The 18,966-nt window shown below is 36.0% G+C and overlaps 6 protein-coding genes across 7 annotated transcripts; 3 read left to right on the top strand and 3 right to left on the bottom strand.

The window, feature by feature from the left end:
- Positions 1–49: 49 nt before the first annotated feature.
- Positions 50–3,753, top strand: LOC17882680 (DEAD-box ATP-dependent RNA helicase 56). Its single transcript, XM_006287746.2, has 12 exons — positions 50–151; positions 304–428; positions 670–770; positions 1,241–1,413; positions 1,517–1,748; positions 1,842–1,960; positions 2,498–2,554; positions 2,647–2,831; positions 2,919–3,063; positions 3,163–3,246; positions 3,340–3,403; positions 3,488–3,753. The coding sequence occupies exons 2-12, from the start codon at positions 316–318 to the stop codon at positions 3,496–3,498; spliced, it is 1,284 nt and encodes a 427-aa protein (XP_006287808.1). The 5' UTR covers positions 50–151; positions 304–315; the 3' UTR covers positions 3,499–3,753.
- Positions 3,754–4,302: 549 nt separating this feature from the next.
- On the bottom strand, positions 4,303–5,267 carry LOC17882627 (ethylene-responsive transcription factor SHINE 2). The gene is made up of 2 exons (XM_006289446.2): positions 5,110–5,267; positions 4,303–4,845 (listed from the first exon to the last, which is right to left on the bottom strand). Exons 1-2 carry the CDS (start codon positions 5,187–5,189, stop codon positions 4,362–4,364), a joined length of 564 nt encoding a protein of 187 aa, XP_006289508.1. The 5' UTR covers positions 5,190–5,267; the 3' UTR covers positions 4,303–4,361.
- A 5,618-nt stretch (positions 5,268–10,885) lies between these two features.
- On the top strand, positions 10,886–12,822 carry LOC17881896 (adenine phosphoribosyltransferase 5). Its single transcript, XM_006288660.2, has 6 exons — positions 10,886–11,397; positions 11,494–11,604; positions 11,855–11,947; positions 12,054–12,203; positions 12,295–12,353; positions 12,520–12,822. Exons 1-6 carry the CDS (start codon positions 11,307–11,309, stop codon positions 12,589–12,591), a joined length of 576 nt encoding a protein of 191 aa, XP_006288722.1. The 5' UTR covers positions 10,886–11,306; the 3' UTR covers positions 12,592–12,822.
- Positions 12,823–13,172: 350 nt separating this feature from the next.
- LOC17881348 (vesicle-associated membrane protein 713) lies at positions 13,173–15,190 on the top strand. Of its 2 annotated transcripts, XM_023781192.1 has the most exons (5): positions 13,173–13,286; positions 13,637–13,907; positions 14,212–14,402; positions 14,543–14,706; positions 14,889–15,190. In XM_023781192.1, exons 2-5 carry the CDS (start codon positions 13,688–13,690, stop codon positions 14,977–14,979), a joined length of 666 nt encoding a protein of 221 aa, XP_023636960.1. In that variant the 5' UTR covers positions 13,173–13,286; positions 13,637–13,687; the 3' UTR covers positions 14,980–15,190. The 2 variants fall into 2 exon arrangements, with proteins under 2 accessions (XP_023636960.1, XP_006286562.1); XM_006286500.2 differs by lacking the exon at positions 13,173–13,286 and having other exon boundaries at positions 13,384–13,907.
- A 98-nt stretch (positions 15,191–15,288) lies between these two features.
- Positions 15,289–15,923, bottom strand: LOC17881314. The gene is given in 3 exon segments (XM_023781935.1): positions 15,289–15,441; positions 15,443–15,590; positions 15,592–15,923. Coding segments are annotated over 3 exon segments (633 nt in total).
- A 189-nt stretch (positions 15,924–16,112) lies between these two features.
- On the bottom strand, positions 16,113–18,556 carry LOC17881194 (probable glycosyltransferase At5g11130). The gene is made up of 4 exons (XM_006289928.2): positions 18,183–18,556; positions 17,812–18,017; positions 16,880–17,234; positions 16,113–16,787 (listed from the first exon to the last, which is right to left on the bottom strand). Exons 1-4 carry the CDS (start codon positions 18,426–18,428, stop codon positions 16,119–16,121), a joined length of 1,476 nt encoding a protein of 491 aa, XP_006289990.1. The 5' UTR covers positions 18,429–18,556; the 3' UTR covers positions 16,113–16,118.
- Positions 18,557–18,966: the final 410 nt, after the last annotated feature.

The following is an 18,966-nucleotide window of genomic DNA, read 5'->3' as shown; positions in this document are numbered from 1 at the left end:
TAGAGTTTAGGTAAGCCGTATCCAGTCTCCTTCACTACGTATCTGTCTTTGACCTAAGTGAAGCTCAGATATTTTATCCTTCCTCTTGCAATCAGAGAATTCGAAACCCTAATCCCAATTCGCGATCTGACAAGCTCTGCTCAGTTCTCAGGTATCTTCTCGCTCTCTGTTCATCAGATTTCATTGATCATTAGCAAATTCATTTTACACGCTTAGTGTTCGGGAACGTTTCTCCCCAAACTTTAGGGTTTTCGTTTTGCACCGAATTGCGAACTTTTTCTGAAATTTATATTGTTTGTGTAGAACCTGTGAAGTATGGGAGACGCTAGAGACAACGAAGCCTACGAGGAGGAGCTTCTGGATTACGAGGAAGAAGACGAGAAGGTCCCAGATTCTGGAAATAAAGTTAACGGCGAAGCCGTGAAGAAGTGAGTTTTATGTTTAGCTTGATTTGTTAATGAGAAAGTTGATGTTTAAGTTCGAGGTTCCTTAGATCTCTAGTTGTTAGCAGTAAGGCTTTAATTAGTCGCTTCACTTTATAAATTGCAGTTTCTTAATTCTTCAATGCTCTGTAATTATTGGAAACTTATATATGACTTTCAGCTAGAAACTTATTTGATACTCTCATGTGTAATCCTCTTCTCTTCTTGTGTTTTCTTTTTGTTGCAGAGGTTACGTTGGAATACACAGTTCTGGATTCAGAGACTTCCTCTTAAAACCGGAGCTTCTCCGAGCTATTGTTGACTCTGGATTTGAACATCCATCTGAAGGTATAAACTTACAGAACTTACTTCCACAATTCAGTTCTCACTCTATTTTGAGTCTTCTTCCTTGCCTTTGCTTTGCACAATTCTGTTACCTATTGATATACTATAAACTTACATAATTACTTCCACAAAAGCTATTTTTGTTGTTCTTAGACATTTAACTTTTTGTACTTCGTCTACTTTTGAGAAGATATGTCGGTTTAAGATACATATACTTTACCTACCACGTCTAAGTAAAGTTGTGTTGGCTGTATTCAGATTCGTTTTTGTGTTTTTCTGTTATAATTGGTTTCGTTTACTTTGTCCATTAACGTTTTATTGATTACTTTTTTTTCCAGGTAATAAACGCTATTTCAATCTATTGATTTGGAGTGAGCTTAGCATGTCGTAAAGCCACCAATTATAAAGAAATGGAGGTTATATTCTACTACTAAACGGTTCCTTCGGTGCAATTTTCTTTGGTTCTCCCCCAGTTCAACATGAATGTATCCCTCAAGCTATCTTGGGCATGGATGTTATTTGCCAAGCAAAATCTGGTATGGGAAAGACTGCTGTGTTTGTGTTGTCTACTCTGCAACAGATTGAACCGTCTCCTGGACAGGTTTCTGCACTTATCTTGTGCCATACAAGAGAGCTGGCTTACCAGGTATGACTTTTCTGTATAACTCAGGTTTTTGGCTCCTATAGTTCTGTGTTATCACCCTTCCCCCCATGTTGTGTAATCTTTTGCTGTTGAAAATTACTTGCAGATCTGCAATGAGTTTGTGCGATTCAGTACCTATCTGCCTGATACAAAGGTGTCAGTGTTCTATGGTGGAGTCAACATCAAAATTCATAAAGACTTGCTGAAGAATGAATGTCCTCACATTGTTGTTGGTACACCTGGTAGGGTGCTTGCACTCGCCAGGGACAAAGATCTCTCTTTGAAGAATGTGAGGCATTTTATTCTTGACGAGTGTGATAAAATGCTCGAGTCACTTGGTATGCTGAATTCTAATAATCTATATATTAGATATCTTACCTCTCCATGAATAGAATGTATGTTTTGACACTTTTTAGTATTTTTTTTTTCAGACATGCGAAGGGATGTGCAAGAGATTTTCAAGATGACTCCTCATGATAAGCAAGTTATGATGTTCTCAGCTACACTCAGCAAAGAGATACGCCCAGTCTGCAAGAAGTTTATGCAAGATGTAATGTCCCACAGCCAATGCTACCTCGGTTTGCACGTCTTGTAATCTTGAATTATGTTTAGCCTTCTCTGGGAGATCGTAGGTTTATTTGAGCACCCTCTGCCCTGGGAAATCTGCCATTGATACGTGGATGCAGGGTCTTAATTGAATAATACATTGGGTACCTTTTTAGGGTTTAGAGAATTAGGACACTCTGAATAGGCAATTTAGATTGTGGTTTAGTGGTGTATGTGCTCAGTGGGATCTACTATCATCACGGTGTTTTTCCTTTCCTATATATCTACAATACTAACAGTGCTGGGTGGGTTTTGAGTCGGGAGTTATGTGGCCTCAAGGTTTCATCATGCTCAATTTTATTGCCCTTAATGTGCGGAGCAATATTGATGTTCCATTGCAATACTCACATCTTTCAAGAGGAAACCTGATGGACGAGGATCTCAGTTCAGGGGTTCTTCATCCGTCCTCATTTTAGTTGTGGAAGTCATTGCTTGAGGAAAGCTTGCTAATACCATTTACTCTGATATCTGTTCCTTACAGCCAATGGAAATATATGTTGATGATGAAGCCAAGTTGACTCTTCATGGACTTGTCCAGGTACTTTTACTGAAGTGAGGTGGTCTTATTACTCATATTGGTTGTTGTTTGATACTTGATTAAGTAACCTTTTTTCTGTCCTACTGTAACAGCACTACATCAAACTGAACGAGATGGAGAAGAACCGCAAGTTGAATGACCTTCTTGATGCGTTGGACTTCAATCAAGTTGTCATATTTGTGAAGAGCGTGAGCAGAGCTGCGGAGCTGAACAAGTTGCTGGTAGAATGCAATTTCCCCTCAATATGCATCCATTCTGGCATGTCGCAAGAAGAGAGGTTTGTAGATATTTTTAGATTATTCCTACTTGATCTTAAAGCCCCCATGGAGACCAACTTTGAAGGCTAATATGATGTGATGTGCAGGTTGACTCGCTACAAAAGCTTCAAGGAAGGACACAAGAGGATCCTTGTGGCAACAGATTTGGTGGGGAGAGGCATTGACATTGAGCGTGTCAATATTGTTATCAACTATGACATGCCAGATTCTGCTGATACATATCTTCACAGGGTAAGTATTCGTATTTATTGAACCATGAAAGTTTTTATCATTGATCACACTGAAAGGGCTCTTGTAATGTAACTGTTTTGCACTATGTATGATATATAGGTTGGGAGAGCTGGTAGATTTGGAACAAAGGGTCTAGCGATCACATTTGTTGCATCAGCTTCAGATTCTGATGTTCTTAATCAGGTTCGGACTTGGATATTCTTCATAAGTCCATCCATCTTCGACTCATAATCGAGTTGCGTATTTTATTAATGTAGCAATTTTGAATGTGGACAGGTACAAGAGAGGTTTGAGGTTGATATCAAGGAGCTCCCTGAACAGATTGATACCTCCACATACAGTAAGAGTGAATCCTTTTACCAGTTGCACAAAAGCTTGTTTTTGTCTGGTTTTGACATTGACTTTTGTTCTTCTTTATATGCAGTGCCTTCTTAAAGTAGGCTTGCTCTCTCAGGAGTACCTCTTCATATACGACATTGTTTGTGTTCGAAGGGGTCACACATGTAGTCTCTCGACTATCCTTGCTCTGTTGCTGTTTTAGTCTTTTATGAGGACAATAAAAAAATTTCTTGTGTGTTTAGACCGTTTGTACTCGAGAGAAAGAGATCATCAAGTTACTAGTGATTATTGACTTTAGATTCATTTTCAATATGGCTCTCATCAAAATTGCAGGAAAATCCATTTAATATATATCTGTTGAATTGACTCTTTTATCTGTATAGGTTCCTTTATTATAAGAAATTAGGTTACATATACACTAATAGAACACAATAATCTAGCTTTGAATTATGATTTTATTGGTCATACTAACAAAAGTACTGGACCAAGTAGGGTTTCATGTTTAAAATATGTGATTTGAAGAAACGTAATTAGTTGATTGTCGTGTCAATCATTCACAACTTTCGTTGGGTCTCATAAGATTACGTTTCATAATATTACAACCTATACCTGCGATGGTGAAAAGAGTCATAGATGTTGCAAATAATTATCTCCCCCCTTTTGACAAGTAGACCAATGGATACATAAAAAATAAAATACATATATTACTAGAACCCAACAATCTGTTATATTGATCAAATACAACACACATGTATACTACACTTTATTACCAAGAAAAAAAATACAAGTCTGTATATATATATACTAGATTTTTTACATGTATTTTTTTGACAATTTTCTTACATTTATAATCGAATAAATAGATCCATAGCAGCTTTAAGAAAGAGAAAAAAATCCGGATGATAATGAAGAAAACCCTTTTTACTCGCTTTTGAGACATCCAAGTGCCAAGGTCAAAGTCAACTCCAATTCAGCAACTCCTCGATCATCTCCATAGCTAACTGATCCTCATCACTAATAGTTTCTTCTTCCTCTTCTTCTTTCTCGACGGTTTGTTTCTTTGTATTCATCCCCAAGTCAACCGCACTTTCATTAGCTACGGTCCCGAGTTCCAGGCGCATCACCCAAGTCGGACTCGTTTTCGACCCGGCCCGTTTCTGCCAAACTCCGATGTGGGAACTGTCCGTGTCTAGACGGAGACATGTCAAAGACGGCGTTAGGTCTTTGCAACTCTTCCTCAGCTTGGCGTTCAAGAGCTCAGATAACGACTTGGGCGACATTAACGTAGAGTTTACGTCTTTAACGTGATCGGAGCCTTCCTCAGATTTTACGACAGGGAAATTGGTCTTAGCGTTCTGACCGTTCATGAGAAGAGCCGCTTGGTCGTAAGCTCTCGCAGCCGCTTCTGCCGTTTCGAATGTTCCAAGCCATACTCTTCTCTTCCTGATTTTTTTTTTTACACCCACATGTAAATTATAATCTACATTCACATCACTCCTTAACATATGCATGTAAATATATAAACATTACACGAGTTTGAAATGACTTTTCTTTTTTTGTGTTTATAGCGTTTCTTTGCTTTTAATAGTTTATAAATAAATGTTGATGATATAGTAAAGATTCTAGCTATATATGAAAACAAGCAAAGACAGCATTGTAACATATGTTGAGATTATATATGTACGTAGATGAAGAGAGTAGACTTACAAAAGAGGATGGCGAATCTCAGAGACCCAAGAACCCCATTGTCGTTGGCGGACACCTCGGAACTTCCTCGAGTGTACCATTTTTAAGATTCCTTAAAACTTAGGGTTTTTGGTTTCTCTCTTGTTAGTTAGCAAACACGAACTTGGACAATAAGAGGAGAGAGGTAGATAGAGACTGAGGTAGTCTCTGATCTTACTGTGGTTCGTGTCCAACTAACTATTTATATAGAGTTTTAATTTTGAAACTTTTCCTTTGTTTGTAAAACTGACTTTTCTTCGATGATCTAAATAAATTCGATTCACGATGGTAATTAAGATATTTGAGCCCTACAACTTGTTCTCTCAAGCCTCCGTGAGGGCCGTAAACGTCATCAATAGATATCTATTCTTTATTTATGGATACAACGTCTTTGCTTTATTAGAATGACTCTAGTGAAGACACGACTTGCATGTCTCTTCATTTCTATAATGTAGCTTTCATGCCATATAGGGACTCTATCTCTCTCTTTTTTGTCTTTTCCCCCGACCTATATTGGGACTCATACATACAAGCAAATTAAATATGTCATGCCTTTAATTTATCGAAAGTTCATAGATTAGTTATATATTTTCTAAAATACTAGCTACACTTGTTAAGAAAAACAAAAATTACTTAAGATAAAGTCATAAAACCACAAAATAAAGTTTATTTTACTTGAGATAAAACTATATATGTATTTTTGATAACCTCTTCTTTTTTGGGGGGATATCTTTCACCTACTACTGGTTAAGTCTTTAGTTATAATACTGAGTCAACCTACTCGTTTTAGCAATCAGTTTTTCTTTTTACCAAACAGATTAATAACCGAGTTTTGTACTTGGAACTTTGTGTGTGGTGTACGTTGACTACTTGACTTGACGTAACATAGCTGATAGCTTTAACGCCACATCGTGAGTTCAGTTCCATTGCCTCGTGAACCTTTGTTCATATCTTCCAGTTTAATTCAATTTTGCATTTTTTGGAAGTTTAAATCTATATATTATACTCCCCAAAGAGCTAAAACCAAAACCAAAGAAATGTCGGTGGGTCGGGTGGTGAAAAGGGCGAACGTAGATATTTCAAACGTTCATTTAAGGTTAAAAGTACAATTAGACCAATAAATTTTTTAAAACTTTCTTTTGTGCTAAAAATAAATGTATTCACAACATTTTTTTTTTTTTTTTTGCTAAGTATTCACAACATTTTGCAATAATGGTTTCCACTTTCCAGTCCTATATTGTCAGGACTATATAATAGAAGTTATGAGTAAGGTGGCGCAGTTTGATGGTTATATACTTATATTGTGTGTAGTAGTTTTGGGTAGTGATTTGGTTGTGTAACGACTAACGTGAATTCAAATTTGTCTAATACATTTATTGTTTATGAAAACAAAATTTTTGTAACGTTATAAAATTAATGTATACTTTATTTAAAATATAAATAATATGTTAAAGTACATATCCAAGCCGGATTGTATATGAGATTTCATGAATCATAATGCAGTTCATTTCACTAAACAAAAAAAGAAATCCAAGATCATGTATATAGTATCGATCTTACCGAGTTATTATTTAATTACTTATTTCTTTTTCTTTTTTTATGAATCCGGAGCGCAAATGTTTATAGTTTAAAAAATAAATATTAAGGTCAACGGTTTTTGCTTTAGCATCATCAATGTCGCTTAATTTGCATGCCATTTAATATATTCACGTACTCATTAATTTCGGTAATACTTAGGGGGAAGGTATTTACCAGTACATATGTACGTACATTGAGTTATCCCATCGCTTCATTTTTTCTGTTACCACCCAATGAGAAATCCGCAATTTGTTACTAGAGACAAAGTAATGTATTACGTTGCTTTCTCATAATAAAACATGTATTAAATTTATGTATGTACAACCAATTCTCTTTCTCTGTTTCTCCACTATCCTTATGAATTTGCTCTTTAACAAAAGAAACAAAACAAAACAAAAACTGACTAAGTTTTCAGCGGTAAAAACTAAGATTAGCGATTAAAAACTATTACATTCGTTGAAATTATTCAATGGCCAATGAGAATACCACAACTAAACTTGGTATGTGGTGAGCTTTTGTGAGTGAATGTTCGAAAAGTTCAAGAACAAGTACTCACTCGATCGTTTGGTAAAAAACTTCATATACTTACTATCTTTTATATTAATTTTCTTATGTATGTTACCTTTAATTTCTTAACCAGTCAAAAAACCTAAAGAAATATCTTTTGATCTTTTTTATTTCTTTGGCAGAAGACTTTGTCCAATATGATGAGCTTCACCCTATGGACAAAGCTAATGAATAGAAATCATTTCCCATTTATGTGGTAATTTAACACTTTAGCTAACATTACAAAAGTAGGTTTGCCACTGTCGATCGATTAGATGCTTCGTTTTGCTTTTTGTTTATCTTCTCAATTAAATGGAAATTTAGTATAGCTTGTAAAAAAAAATATTTTATTTTTAAGATTGATGAAATTCAAATCGTGAAAAGTGTTCATCGGTAAAGTGAAATTAAATGGAATGTATATAACAAACAATAAAAGTATATCCTCATCTTCTTCTTCTTTTTTGGGACAAAAAAAGTATATCCTCATCTATTAATCAATATATGGAGTTAGTTAAAAAAAAAAAAAAAACATTGTTACAGTTTTAACATTTCCTCGTAGTATACTGAAATGAATGGGTAAAATACGGTGCAATAAGATTAGAAAGGATGGTGGATCCCAAACTCTAACTCAAACTCTTAAATCAAATCCACTTTCTTTTTTTCCTTTAATTATCGTACCAACCCATTAAATGGTTACTGGTCCGAACCATTTAACCCTAACTAATCTTCATCTAACCTAAATTAAGATGTACACCCACCCAAGGCCCTTCTCATTTCAAGAATAAATCAAATTAGTCAAGAAGTTTTTCTAATTCAGTGAATCTATATGCATTTACTTTGGCTCCTATGCTCTTCTTCTGGTATATGACATAACATATATGACAAATATCATTCTTACGCATGAACGGTCATGAGTCCAAGTTAGAAAAGTTATATATGAATATTAAGTTATGCATATATCGACTCAGTGGTACATAACCTTTAGTATATATATCAATGAAATGATTGTATAGGTCAGTGGTAAAAGACGAAAGAGACAAAATACAGTATGTGGGAACCTACGTACACATATAGTATCATATCTAAAACATGCAGTTTTACCTAAAAAGTATGATTGATAATGAAGTGAACTGTTTGCTACCGAAATCACATGAAAAGCTCTAACTTAAGATTATTTCAGTGACATGCGCCACAAATGTCATCTAAAACCTGTTTGTTGTCAGTAGCTGATGCTTTGTCGAACGTAAAACTTGCTCTTTTACTTGTCTTCGCATGCCATATGAGAGGTACATATTTGGGTCGCTTTTGCCCTTCTTTTTTTTTCTTGTATCCGATTGTAACGGCCTATTGGATTCAGGTTGAACCATATAAATTTTACCCAGAAAGAGGCTAAGCGACCATTGCAATTAGCCTGATAGATGAGTCAAGGGCCCAATAAGTAAAAAGTGCAAAACCCAATAAAGCTTTGATGCAATCCAATCATGCAATTGTAAATCATAACATCGCTATAGATCAATAGAGGTTATAGAGCCAGCAGATCAAATGACCAAACCTTATATAAATTAACAACACGCTCATAATAAAGTTGAATAATTCCTTTGCATATTTTTTATGAAGTAAAGGTAAAGTGTAATAAGTTGTGAATGATTTTTCTTATTCGATGATAAAGCCTATAAAGTTAGACAACAAGAGATTTGGGATATCTCCTCGAAGTTGCAAGTATATTGCTATTCTAGTCTGAACTCCTAGTTTTTTTTATCTATGCTGTCGATAAGCTTTGTGGTGGGTTTCTCGGTACGAGGTTCATTTTACCCTTTGAACTATACAAACAACTTTTTGTTTTCTTTTTGACAGAATAGAATAGGTACATGCTTTGAGTTGCTTTCCAACTTTAAGTCAGATATATACCTCATATATATTCTCTAAGTATATTCAGTCGAAGAACAATATACGTATCTAGAAAGATCATTACATTAATTAAATAAGTATTTTAGTGGAATGAAAATTATATTACAACTGATGGTTTGTGAGATATCTGATTTTTCATTTTAGAAAATTCGTTTGTTTGCAGTTTTAGGGATGGTGAAGGTGAGATATTTATAGATATAGCTAAACCTTTACAAGCTTATTTGGATTTTCATGTGTGTAAGGTTTATAATGGTGGGTGTAAGATATAATGGTTGAAAATCTATTTTCCCTTTGGTTATGTTTGGCATGATTTGTTTGTTTAATAGTTTGTCTAGTGATCTACCTTGTTGATTTTTCTTCATTATTGGAGAATATGATTTGCTCAACATCTTTCTGTACTGTATGTTCTAATGGAGTATGAAAGGTACATCAGTTGTAATTAATAAATAAATAAAACATTTGCTATAGTAGAATTCTGGTGAACTATGATTACATGGACTTGCTATTCACCTGAGGGGATAATTTCGTATTGGTTACCAAGAATGATTCTCGTCCACTATATAAGGAGTTTAATTGTATAGGGTTTAAGGAAATCGCATTAAACACATGCTTCACGAGACAAGTGCTTCTTGAACTGTGCATTTGGCGGCCTGGTGCAATGCATCACGTTATTTAGAATTTATGAGAAGTAGAGAAGACACCAACGAAATATCTTCGGTGAACAACCACAAATTTCTTATCAATCCACGTTTCTGACATAAAAATTCGGTTTTACATATGGCATTAATATTCAGAATATAATTTTCTCGTCGAGAGAGAGAGAGGGGGAGAGGGTGCTCAATCACTTACATATAAATTTTGAAGTTTCATTGTGCTATTTTGGTTAATTGAGCTAAACTTATATACTGCAGGATTCAAAACCAACCCCGTACCATACGAAATAAATTTTGTTATAGTTGGGCATGTACCACTCAATTTTTGGCGCATGTTTTCTCCTTGCTGACTATATATGTAAGATATATTTATTCTTGCCCGGCGATTTGCTTCCTGTACTTTTCTTACTTACGCTTTAAATTCACCCAAAAAAAAACAAAAACTAGTACTACTATACATACTATCTATATAAATGTTATAAACGCAATCTACAAACACAACACTCGTACAAACACAAAAGCTATAGTGTAGGAGACAAGAAATATAAGCACTTACGACGACGAGAGATTTAAGCAAGGAAGAAAAGAGCTAGGTAACTTAAAACTAAAACAAAATCTATCCCTTTTACTCCTAGCAATTTTAATTATAAATTACAGTTCACAAATTAGTAACCTTTTCCCCCATTAAAGATATATAATAAAAGTAGCTGTGTAGGGAGGAGACAAGACACAAAACATGGAATGTGAAGTAGACTTAGGAGAATGGGTACTTCTTTTTATAGACAAATGGTTTGGTTCTTTTGTGCAGAGTATCGAATCTCTTTCCTTTATAGGTCTTTCCTTCGAGACTCTCTATAGAAGAATAGAGAGAGATAAAGACTCAAAACATTTTTTCTATATACAAAAAAGAAAGAGAGCTAAAAGCCAAAGATTCTCTCGAAGATCCATAAGATTTTCTTTTCTACTTCGGATCTTCTACTCCTATCTTTAATACATACATGCATACATATACACCCTTGTTGTTGTTGTGTTGTGCTTGGTGATTGTGGCCGAGGGGGTTTCATAATAAATCCTGTGTGCCGACCCAGTTCGCGCGTGTGATACATACACACACACACATCACACACTCCACGCACTCTTCTTTTCTCTATTAAATTATTAAATGCTCTCTCACCCACTTTCTACTACAACTGGTGGTGAACAGAGGAACAGAGCTAGACAGAGACACCAATAGAGAAAGAGAGAGAGAGAGATAGAAAGAGAGCGATAGGATCTGATCTCATTTCATTTCATTTCCTCGTTTCCTTCTTCTGCGAGGGAAATTTAATTGTTTTCTACTTTGAAATCTTCCCCATTTCTTTACTCTTCAAGAAAGAGAGAGAGAGATTGATATACTAGTGTTAAGACCCTCCTTGACATTCTCTGAATTGAATTTCAAAACTTTAGAGAGAGAGAGAGAGAGAGAAGGAGAGAGATAGATAGAAAGTAGAAACGATGTTTGCTTCCGAGAATGGTCTGAAAGGTGATCCAAGGCTTGAAGCTATATCAGCAGCCATTAGAGTTGTTCCTGATTTCCCCAAGAAAGGTCTTTAAACCTCTGTTTTTTCTTCTCTCTTAGGCTCTGTTTTTTTCTCTGCTTTTGCAATTTTTCTTAAGAAAGTTTCAATCTTTCTCGGGACAGGGATTATGTTTCAGGACATAACAACGCTATTACTGGATCATAAGGCCTTTAAACACACGATCGACATTTTCGTTGATCGCTACAGGGACATGCAGATCTCTGTCGTGGCTGGTAAGACTCCTCTGTTTTTATCTTCTTTTTTTTTTGGTTTTTTTCCATCATTATCCTCTCCTTTTTCTTTACTACAGTGTTTCGTCATCAAGTTTGTTAAGTAACGCCAAAAATTCGGTGTATTTCTAAATGGGTTTACATCATATAAGCAAACAAAACACATTATAAAAGTAACAAGAAATGTCCTTTTCTTCATTAAGAAACTAATATATTTTCTCTTTACATGCAAATGTATGTGTGTTTTATATAGGAGTTGAAGCAAGAGGTTTCTTGTTCGGTCCTTCCATTGCCTTAGCCATCGGCGCAAAGTTTATCCCTTTGCGTAAACCTGGAAAATTACCAGGTTACTTTTTGTATATATGTTTTTACTGCATTCTCTGTTTTATTTTTGTAATGATAGATAGACTCTTTTAAATATTGAGATTGTGATGAAAAAATGTAATATATAGGGAAAGTGATATCGGAGTCTTATGAGCTTGAGTATGGACATGACCGTTTAGAGATGCATGTTGGCACTGTTGAGCCACGAGAACGTGTCATTATCATCGACGATCTCGTTGCTACCGGCGGCACTCTCTCAGCCGCCATTAGCCTTTTGGGTTTCTTTCTTTTTCTTTCAGTTTAGTAATGAGATCTTTTTGGTCTAAAACTGATTTATTATTATGTGACACTTGGTTTGACGTTTTACAGAAAGCCAAGGAGCTGAGGTTGTGGAGTGTGCTTGTGTTATTGGCTTGCCTGAAGTCAAGGTGAGTCACACTTGTTCTCTTGCTTGTTTAAGAAGTTATTACTGGTTTGTTCTTTAGAAAAGATATGACTTAAAACTGCAGTGATAGAGTTGGACAGTTGGCTTAGGTTATGTCACCTCATCTGGAATTTGGTCATTGATTGTAAAAGATTTTGAAATGGTTTTAGGGGCAACACAAGCTGAAAGGGAAGCCTCTTTATGTGCTGGTGGAGCCTAGTGGAGTAGATGAGTTCTGTTAGGATACAATCCGGTTAATGTTTCCTTCTTCTTCTTTTTCAAAAACTCCTAGGGTTTCACTTTCAATTCAACGTCTTGTATTCGTTACCTGTAGATTTTGAATTTTGCTGTGTGGTTTTTACCTTTTTAAGTGAGAGTTAGGACAACAATGTGTACTTTCCCCCACGTCAGTGGTTGGTATAAAAAAAAACTGGGACATCGAAAGTGTCATTAAAGTGCCCTGTTTGGTTCCATTTCTTCTGACGGATTGAATTACAAACTTTAATCGAATTTGCTAATAAAACTGTAATCATCAAAAAGGGTAAAGACAACGTTACGTAATATATGCGGGGAATCTGAAAAAAAGGGTACAACTAGTAGGTTTACCAAATTTAATGCGGTTATTACTGAGAGACGCTAGCACTGATAAAGTTGGTTGGTAGTATTCTACGACAAACTCTATTCATTACTGCTACTACTACATTGGTCGGGATATCGATACTATATTGTAATAGTACAAAAGAAATAAAAAGATTTTAAATTGATAATTTTATATTCTCTTTCGGGTGGATTACGGTTCTGCCGGCTTTTTGCTCCAAGAGGGTTATTTTTTCAACTCGTCGGAAGGATCTTTTGTGGGTTTTTATGTCCGAGAGAGTTTCGATTCTTGCCGGCTTTGTGTATCGGAATGATCGATAAAAAGAATATTCTCACTCAGGTGGGTATCTCAACAAAGCATGATAATGGGCCTTGTGAGATAGTAAAAAAAAGCCCAAGAAGTTAGAACTGAGGCTAGATATTTTTTGTTTTGGTTGCGCCTCTGATATTTTTTCAAAATTCAACTTTTTGTTCACTGCAAAGCGGGCTTCTTCTCTCCGATTAAAATTTTCATTTTAAGGGTTTCTCAATAATTCAATTTCCATGTATGTATGTATGGTGGTGCTTTGATTTGAACAATTCTCGGATTTTACTGTCTCAAACCGATCGATTTTGGGGTTTTCGCTGAGCAAAATTATTGTTCGTCGTTGTTGTCTAAGATCTGAGGTTTTCTGAATCGGCGATTTACAGAGAGAGAGAGAGAGAGAAGAGAAGTGAGCTGGGAAAGAGGTGGGGGAGTAGATGGCGATCCTATTTGCGTTGGTGGCTCGTGGAACAGTGGTGCTATCTGAGTTTAGCGCTACTTCGACTAACGCTAGCTCAATTGCTAAGCAGATTTTGGAGAAATTGCCCGGAAACGATAGCGATAGCCACTTGTCTTACTCTCAGGATCGCTACATCTTCCATGTTAAGCGAACCGATGGTCTTACCGTTCTCTGTATGGCTGATGAATCCGCCGGAAGTAAGCTTCTTCTCCTCTCGTTTATTTCATATATTTTGCCTTTTTCTCCATTCATGATTTGGCTTGAGTTTCTTATATTTCTGCTGTGGTCTTATCTCAATTTTGGGGACATATTATAAGCTCCAACTGTGCTATTTAGATTCGAAAGATTGTTTTTTTAATATAAAGATGTTGATGATGTGATATACAGTAGGAAGGATCCTTTGATATAATTGATGTTTTGGTGATGTTAGGACTGTGTCACATATGACTTTGCTTATTGTTTTTCATAGTTATCTGATTTGAGCATCTTATGTTGCGGCAGGGAATATTCCGTTTGCGTTTTTGGGTGATATTCATCAGAGGTTTGTGAGAACATATGGCCGTGCTATTCATTCAGCTCAAGCTTATTCCATGAATGATGAGTTTTCAAGAGTTTTGAGCCAGCAGATGGAATACTATTCGAATGATCCAAATGCAGACAGGATGAGCAGGATCAAAGGTGAAATGAGTCAGGTAATCTTACAAAAAAATCATCTCTTTTTGCACTCTATGTCGGAATAGCCTACTCTAATTATCTATTAAACCGATGATTTTGATACACTTTACACACTCTGTCACTGACTATTTCTAGGTGCGGTTGTTTTCATTTTCAGGTTAGAGATGTGATGATTGAGAATATTGATAAAGTCTTGGATAGAGGGGGCCGTTTGGAGTTGCTAGTTGATAAAACCGAAGATATGCAAGGCAACACTTTTCGTTTCAGAAAGCAAGCTCGCCGTTACAGAACCGTTATGTGGTGGCGAAATGTTAAGCTTACGTACGTTTCCTGGACTAAAAATCCTTTCCAATAAACCTTGATAGAATGATGAGACACAAAAATCAGCAGTTTCTTGTGGAATTTATCACTTCATATGTTTGAAAATAGATTGTATAATCTTACATTCTTCATGGAGTTGTCGCTGTTGGCTCTTTTCTAACGAGTTTGTTGTTTTTCTGCAGGATTGCTCTGATACTTGTACTCGCATTGGTTGTGTACATCGCGATGGCCTTTGTTTGTCACGGGCCAAGTCTTCCTAAATGTTTCAAGTAAGAAGACATTCTTACTATCACCTTTCCCTTCTCGGGAATTTATCATAGACTCTGCTTCAATCTTGAAATGTGAGATATGCCATGTGTAAAATGTGTGTTTATGTGCTCTTTCAAGTATCAGCTTCTACATATTATATCGAATTTGAGAACCAAATGTTATTTGTAAGTGTGATATTTTACTGTTAATGATCATACCCTGTCTGTTTACAATTTATGCTGTAACGTTAAGACTTCAAGTCTCTATTTAAGATTATAAAAAGAAGTCGTTTTCAGCTTTTGCTGGATTTGAGAAGGTTGTTCCAACTTCAAATCACATAGTGAAGATGGCTACATAGTACTCAAGTTTGACTAAAAAATATACCCTCTGTTGTAGTGGCAATCTCTCCCTAAACTCAGTCATCTCTTTTTCCTACTCCGCAAGCTTAACCAAACTCACCTTCCTTTCTTGCCTCACAAGCAAAAAAACCACGCTCGCACGCCTCTTTCTCTAAAGCCACCATCTCTCGTTTGTTAAAGTACCTTTTGGCCACAAGAAGCTCATCAAGAACGGACCGAAACCAATCTACTCGGATCATTGCCGTCTCTACTTCCTTAACGAAATCTAATGACGCCAAGGTATTGACTAAAGCTCTCTATAACAAGCTCTGCTAGAGTCTCGAGGTGGTAGATTCGTGTGGAGAGAGAGTGGAGCTTGGAATTTGATGTGATGTCTCCATACTTGTCGAATATATTTTAAAAGAGGCGACTAGCTTTGACTTTGTATTCCCCGACGGAGACAACATCGTACGAATCAGAGGTTGTGATCAGAAGAGACTTGTTCAATGGAGAAAGAAGAATTCCAGAGAAGAGTAAAACAGAGTTTTGGGCATCATCTTTGAAAACAGAGCATGGTCTGTTCCATCGAGGTACAGAAAATAGAGAGATCTCAGCTGAACACAAACTCATCTCTGTCTTTCACTTACAAAAAGAGATAGTTGAGTTCTAAAAAGATAAAGCTATTTTCTTTTTTCCCTTAGACGACAGTTCAACATACAAAAACCTGAAGTTCGTAAAAAGGAGACTATATTATGTATAGTTTCTAAAGATCCTATATATTATACGTATGTGTATTATATAAAAGAGTATAACATTATATATTGTTCACTGTGAAAGAGGGATTCGAACATTAAGCCTCCGTAACCAAATGGAATGCATTATCATATGCAACATGTCGTATGGCTTTGATGGTCTGTTTACCACGAAGTGTTTCCGAACCTCCAGAACTTTCCTTTGCAACTCCAAGTACTCTTCTTCTGGTATTGCTTCTAGAATCTTCTTTATCTCTGGAATCTTTGATATTGGAATATGAATCGAGAATGCCTTCCAATTCAACACATCGCTGAACGGAAGAACGTATGAATCAGCAATGATGACGGGGACGCAACCAGAGTATAGAGACTCCACGATTCTGGGACTCGCCACTTCCCAACCGCTCGGACAGAGACAAAATTTTGCTTTGTCCATCATTTTGGTGTAGTTGATGGTTTTGGGGAGATACTCGTAGACTTGGACGTCTTTGTCTTTTTCTTTCCATTGGTCGAAAAGTATTTTTCGGACCTCTCCATGAGAACCGCCTGCGAAAAATGCTAAGAGTTTGCGGTTTTGAGGCTGTTCTCCCGTGTGTACATACCCTAATTGGCTTTGTGGAATGTTAATTTCTGGCAATGAAACGTCTCTCATGGGGGTGAATCCCTCGGAAGCATTGGCATTGCAGAGAGCTCTAATAAAATGCCTGTATAGTTCTGGATCCGCAGCTGAGACATCAGGTGCCTTGAAAAACAAGAAACAACAAGGGAGAGTTAGGTTAGGGTTTTTGTGGTTTACTTTTCGAACAAGAACTGTTTATACACAAGGAGACTCACCCAATCGTGACAGGAGAGGAAGAAATGGTCAGCACCGTGACTGCGATTCCAATAAGGGTAACGGTTCGAGACGAGAGAGATGTAGTCTTTGACAACGTTTTGGAGGCGGTCACGTGCATAGCTAGTGTAAGGTCTATAGACAAAGCGTATGATATTGACGATCCCTACAGGGATGTAGAACACGGTGGCTTCCTCCGGTGAAGCAGCCTTGAAACGGCTGTCTCCGTTCTCGATCTCGTCCATGAATTGGCCTTCAATGGCATAAATGTTGTTAAGAGGACCCTTGTGAAACAGAGGAGCTTCTCCTTCTCTATAAGTCCATATCTTGAATCTCTTCTCCATCTCTCTGTGGCTCCTGTTTCATTGTTATGAGTAAAGAGAAAAAAACATTACATATGCAAAAAAATCACTGTGTTTATCTATATATAGAGATGGTTATGTATATTGTGAGACTTTTAAAAACTTTCTCATAAAATAAAAGTAAGAACAAAGAGAGTGATGTGTTTTACAAAGGTCAAGCTGAGAGATGGAGAGAAGTATGGAGAACTCTTTAAAGCTAAAACCACTCTTTCCTCAAACTCTCAAAGTCTGATATATGTTGCTAGAAATAGAATGTTAAATAGAATATTGATGTTGACACATATTTCTATTAATGGTGATTTGGAGGCATGAAAAAAAAAAAAAAAAGTACAGATCCTAATGAGTACCTACTAGTTAGCTACATAATTCAATTTCTCTTACCCTTAAAATTTTAACTTAAAAATAAAAATAAAAATAAAAGGCTAACATTACCTAAACATTGTTGTTATAGTTATATACTAATTTGTATATTTGTATGATTAAATTATTTATTTTAAGAAAAATAAATATAGAGAGAGAGAGATTGATAAGTAAAAATAGGAAAAAAGGTAGGAGGAAGAAAAGGTCTTAACTGATGGAAAGTAAAAGCGTTGAGATAGACAGATCCATTCGATACGAATCCCGTATCCGAATTATTCGTCCGATCACGATCACGGCGGAGACTCTCTTCTCCGGCTTTCCTTATGGCGGCTCTCGCCATGGCCAAACCTTCTTCTATTCTCTCCACCGCTTCATCAACTAATTCTTTTACCACCACAACTTCTGACGTCGCCGTCAACTGTTTTTCAACATAAAACCAAAACATTTATTATTAACACAAAGATATATATATATTTGAAAACCTCGTATCTAACTAGTAATTACACAAACCTAGACGAGAACAACACTTGAAGAAAATGTAAAGGATGTAACATAACATATAGAGAAGACATAATTAATGTACATTAGTGTTGGAAGTGGTATTGAGACAAGAAGGTGGAGAACGAAAAGGAAATATTCTCAAGGAAGAGAAACCAGCTCGTTGTTGTTGTTGTTGTGGAGGAGACGAGAGACGACGACAAGAAGGATCATCATAATCGATTACGGATGATGAGAATATTTGTTCATGGTTGTTGATTGAGTAGAAGAAGAGGATGATGACAAGTGAAGGATATAGCAGAAACGGCGTCGTACATGTCAGATCCGCCATTCCACTAGCTAGTATGGTTAGGAGGATCTTATTTCTTCTTCGAGGTGTAATTTGATTAGGGTTTGGTTTTGATTTTATACAGATCAATCAAAAAAATAAGAAGAAGAACAAGTCAAGAAGAAAAGATGATTTTGATGAATGTTAGGGTTGTTGTTTGATTGAATGAATTTTTGAGGAGGTTTATTACTCTATTCCTTATTTTTTTCTTTTCATCAAATTACTTACCTTACTCCTCTATTTATATGTGTGTTATATCTTTGGCCGTCTAATCCGGTTTCGGATTTTTTTGATTCAACAAAATTTGTTTTTTCTTTATAATGTTTTGGTCAACGTAATATAATTAATTTATACATGACTCTCGTGTGCTTCGTTTTTGGTACGGTTTAGGTTGGATATGTTTTGGTTTCCTGATATCCAAATATAATAAAATCGGAAAAAGGAAAAAAACAGATTTTACATTTAGCTCAATTATCTTATGTTGCTGATAAATGTAAAAGATAACTCGAGATTTTACGTTTTTATACGTAAAGATAAGAAA

Source organism: Capsella rubella, unplaced genomic scaffold, assembly GCF_000375325.1.
Source record: "Capsella rubella cultivar Monte Gargano unplaced genomic scaffold, Caprub1_0 scaffold_6, whole genome shotgun sequence".
Taxonomy (NCBI): Eukaryota; Viridiplantae; Streptophyta; class Magnoliopsida; order Brassicales; family Brassicaceae; genus Capsella; species Capsella rubella.
This window is presented reverse-complemented; position numbering and strand designations above follow the sequence as displayed.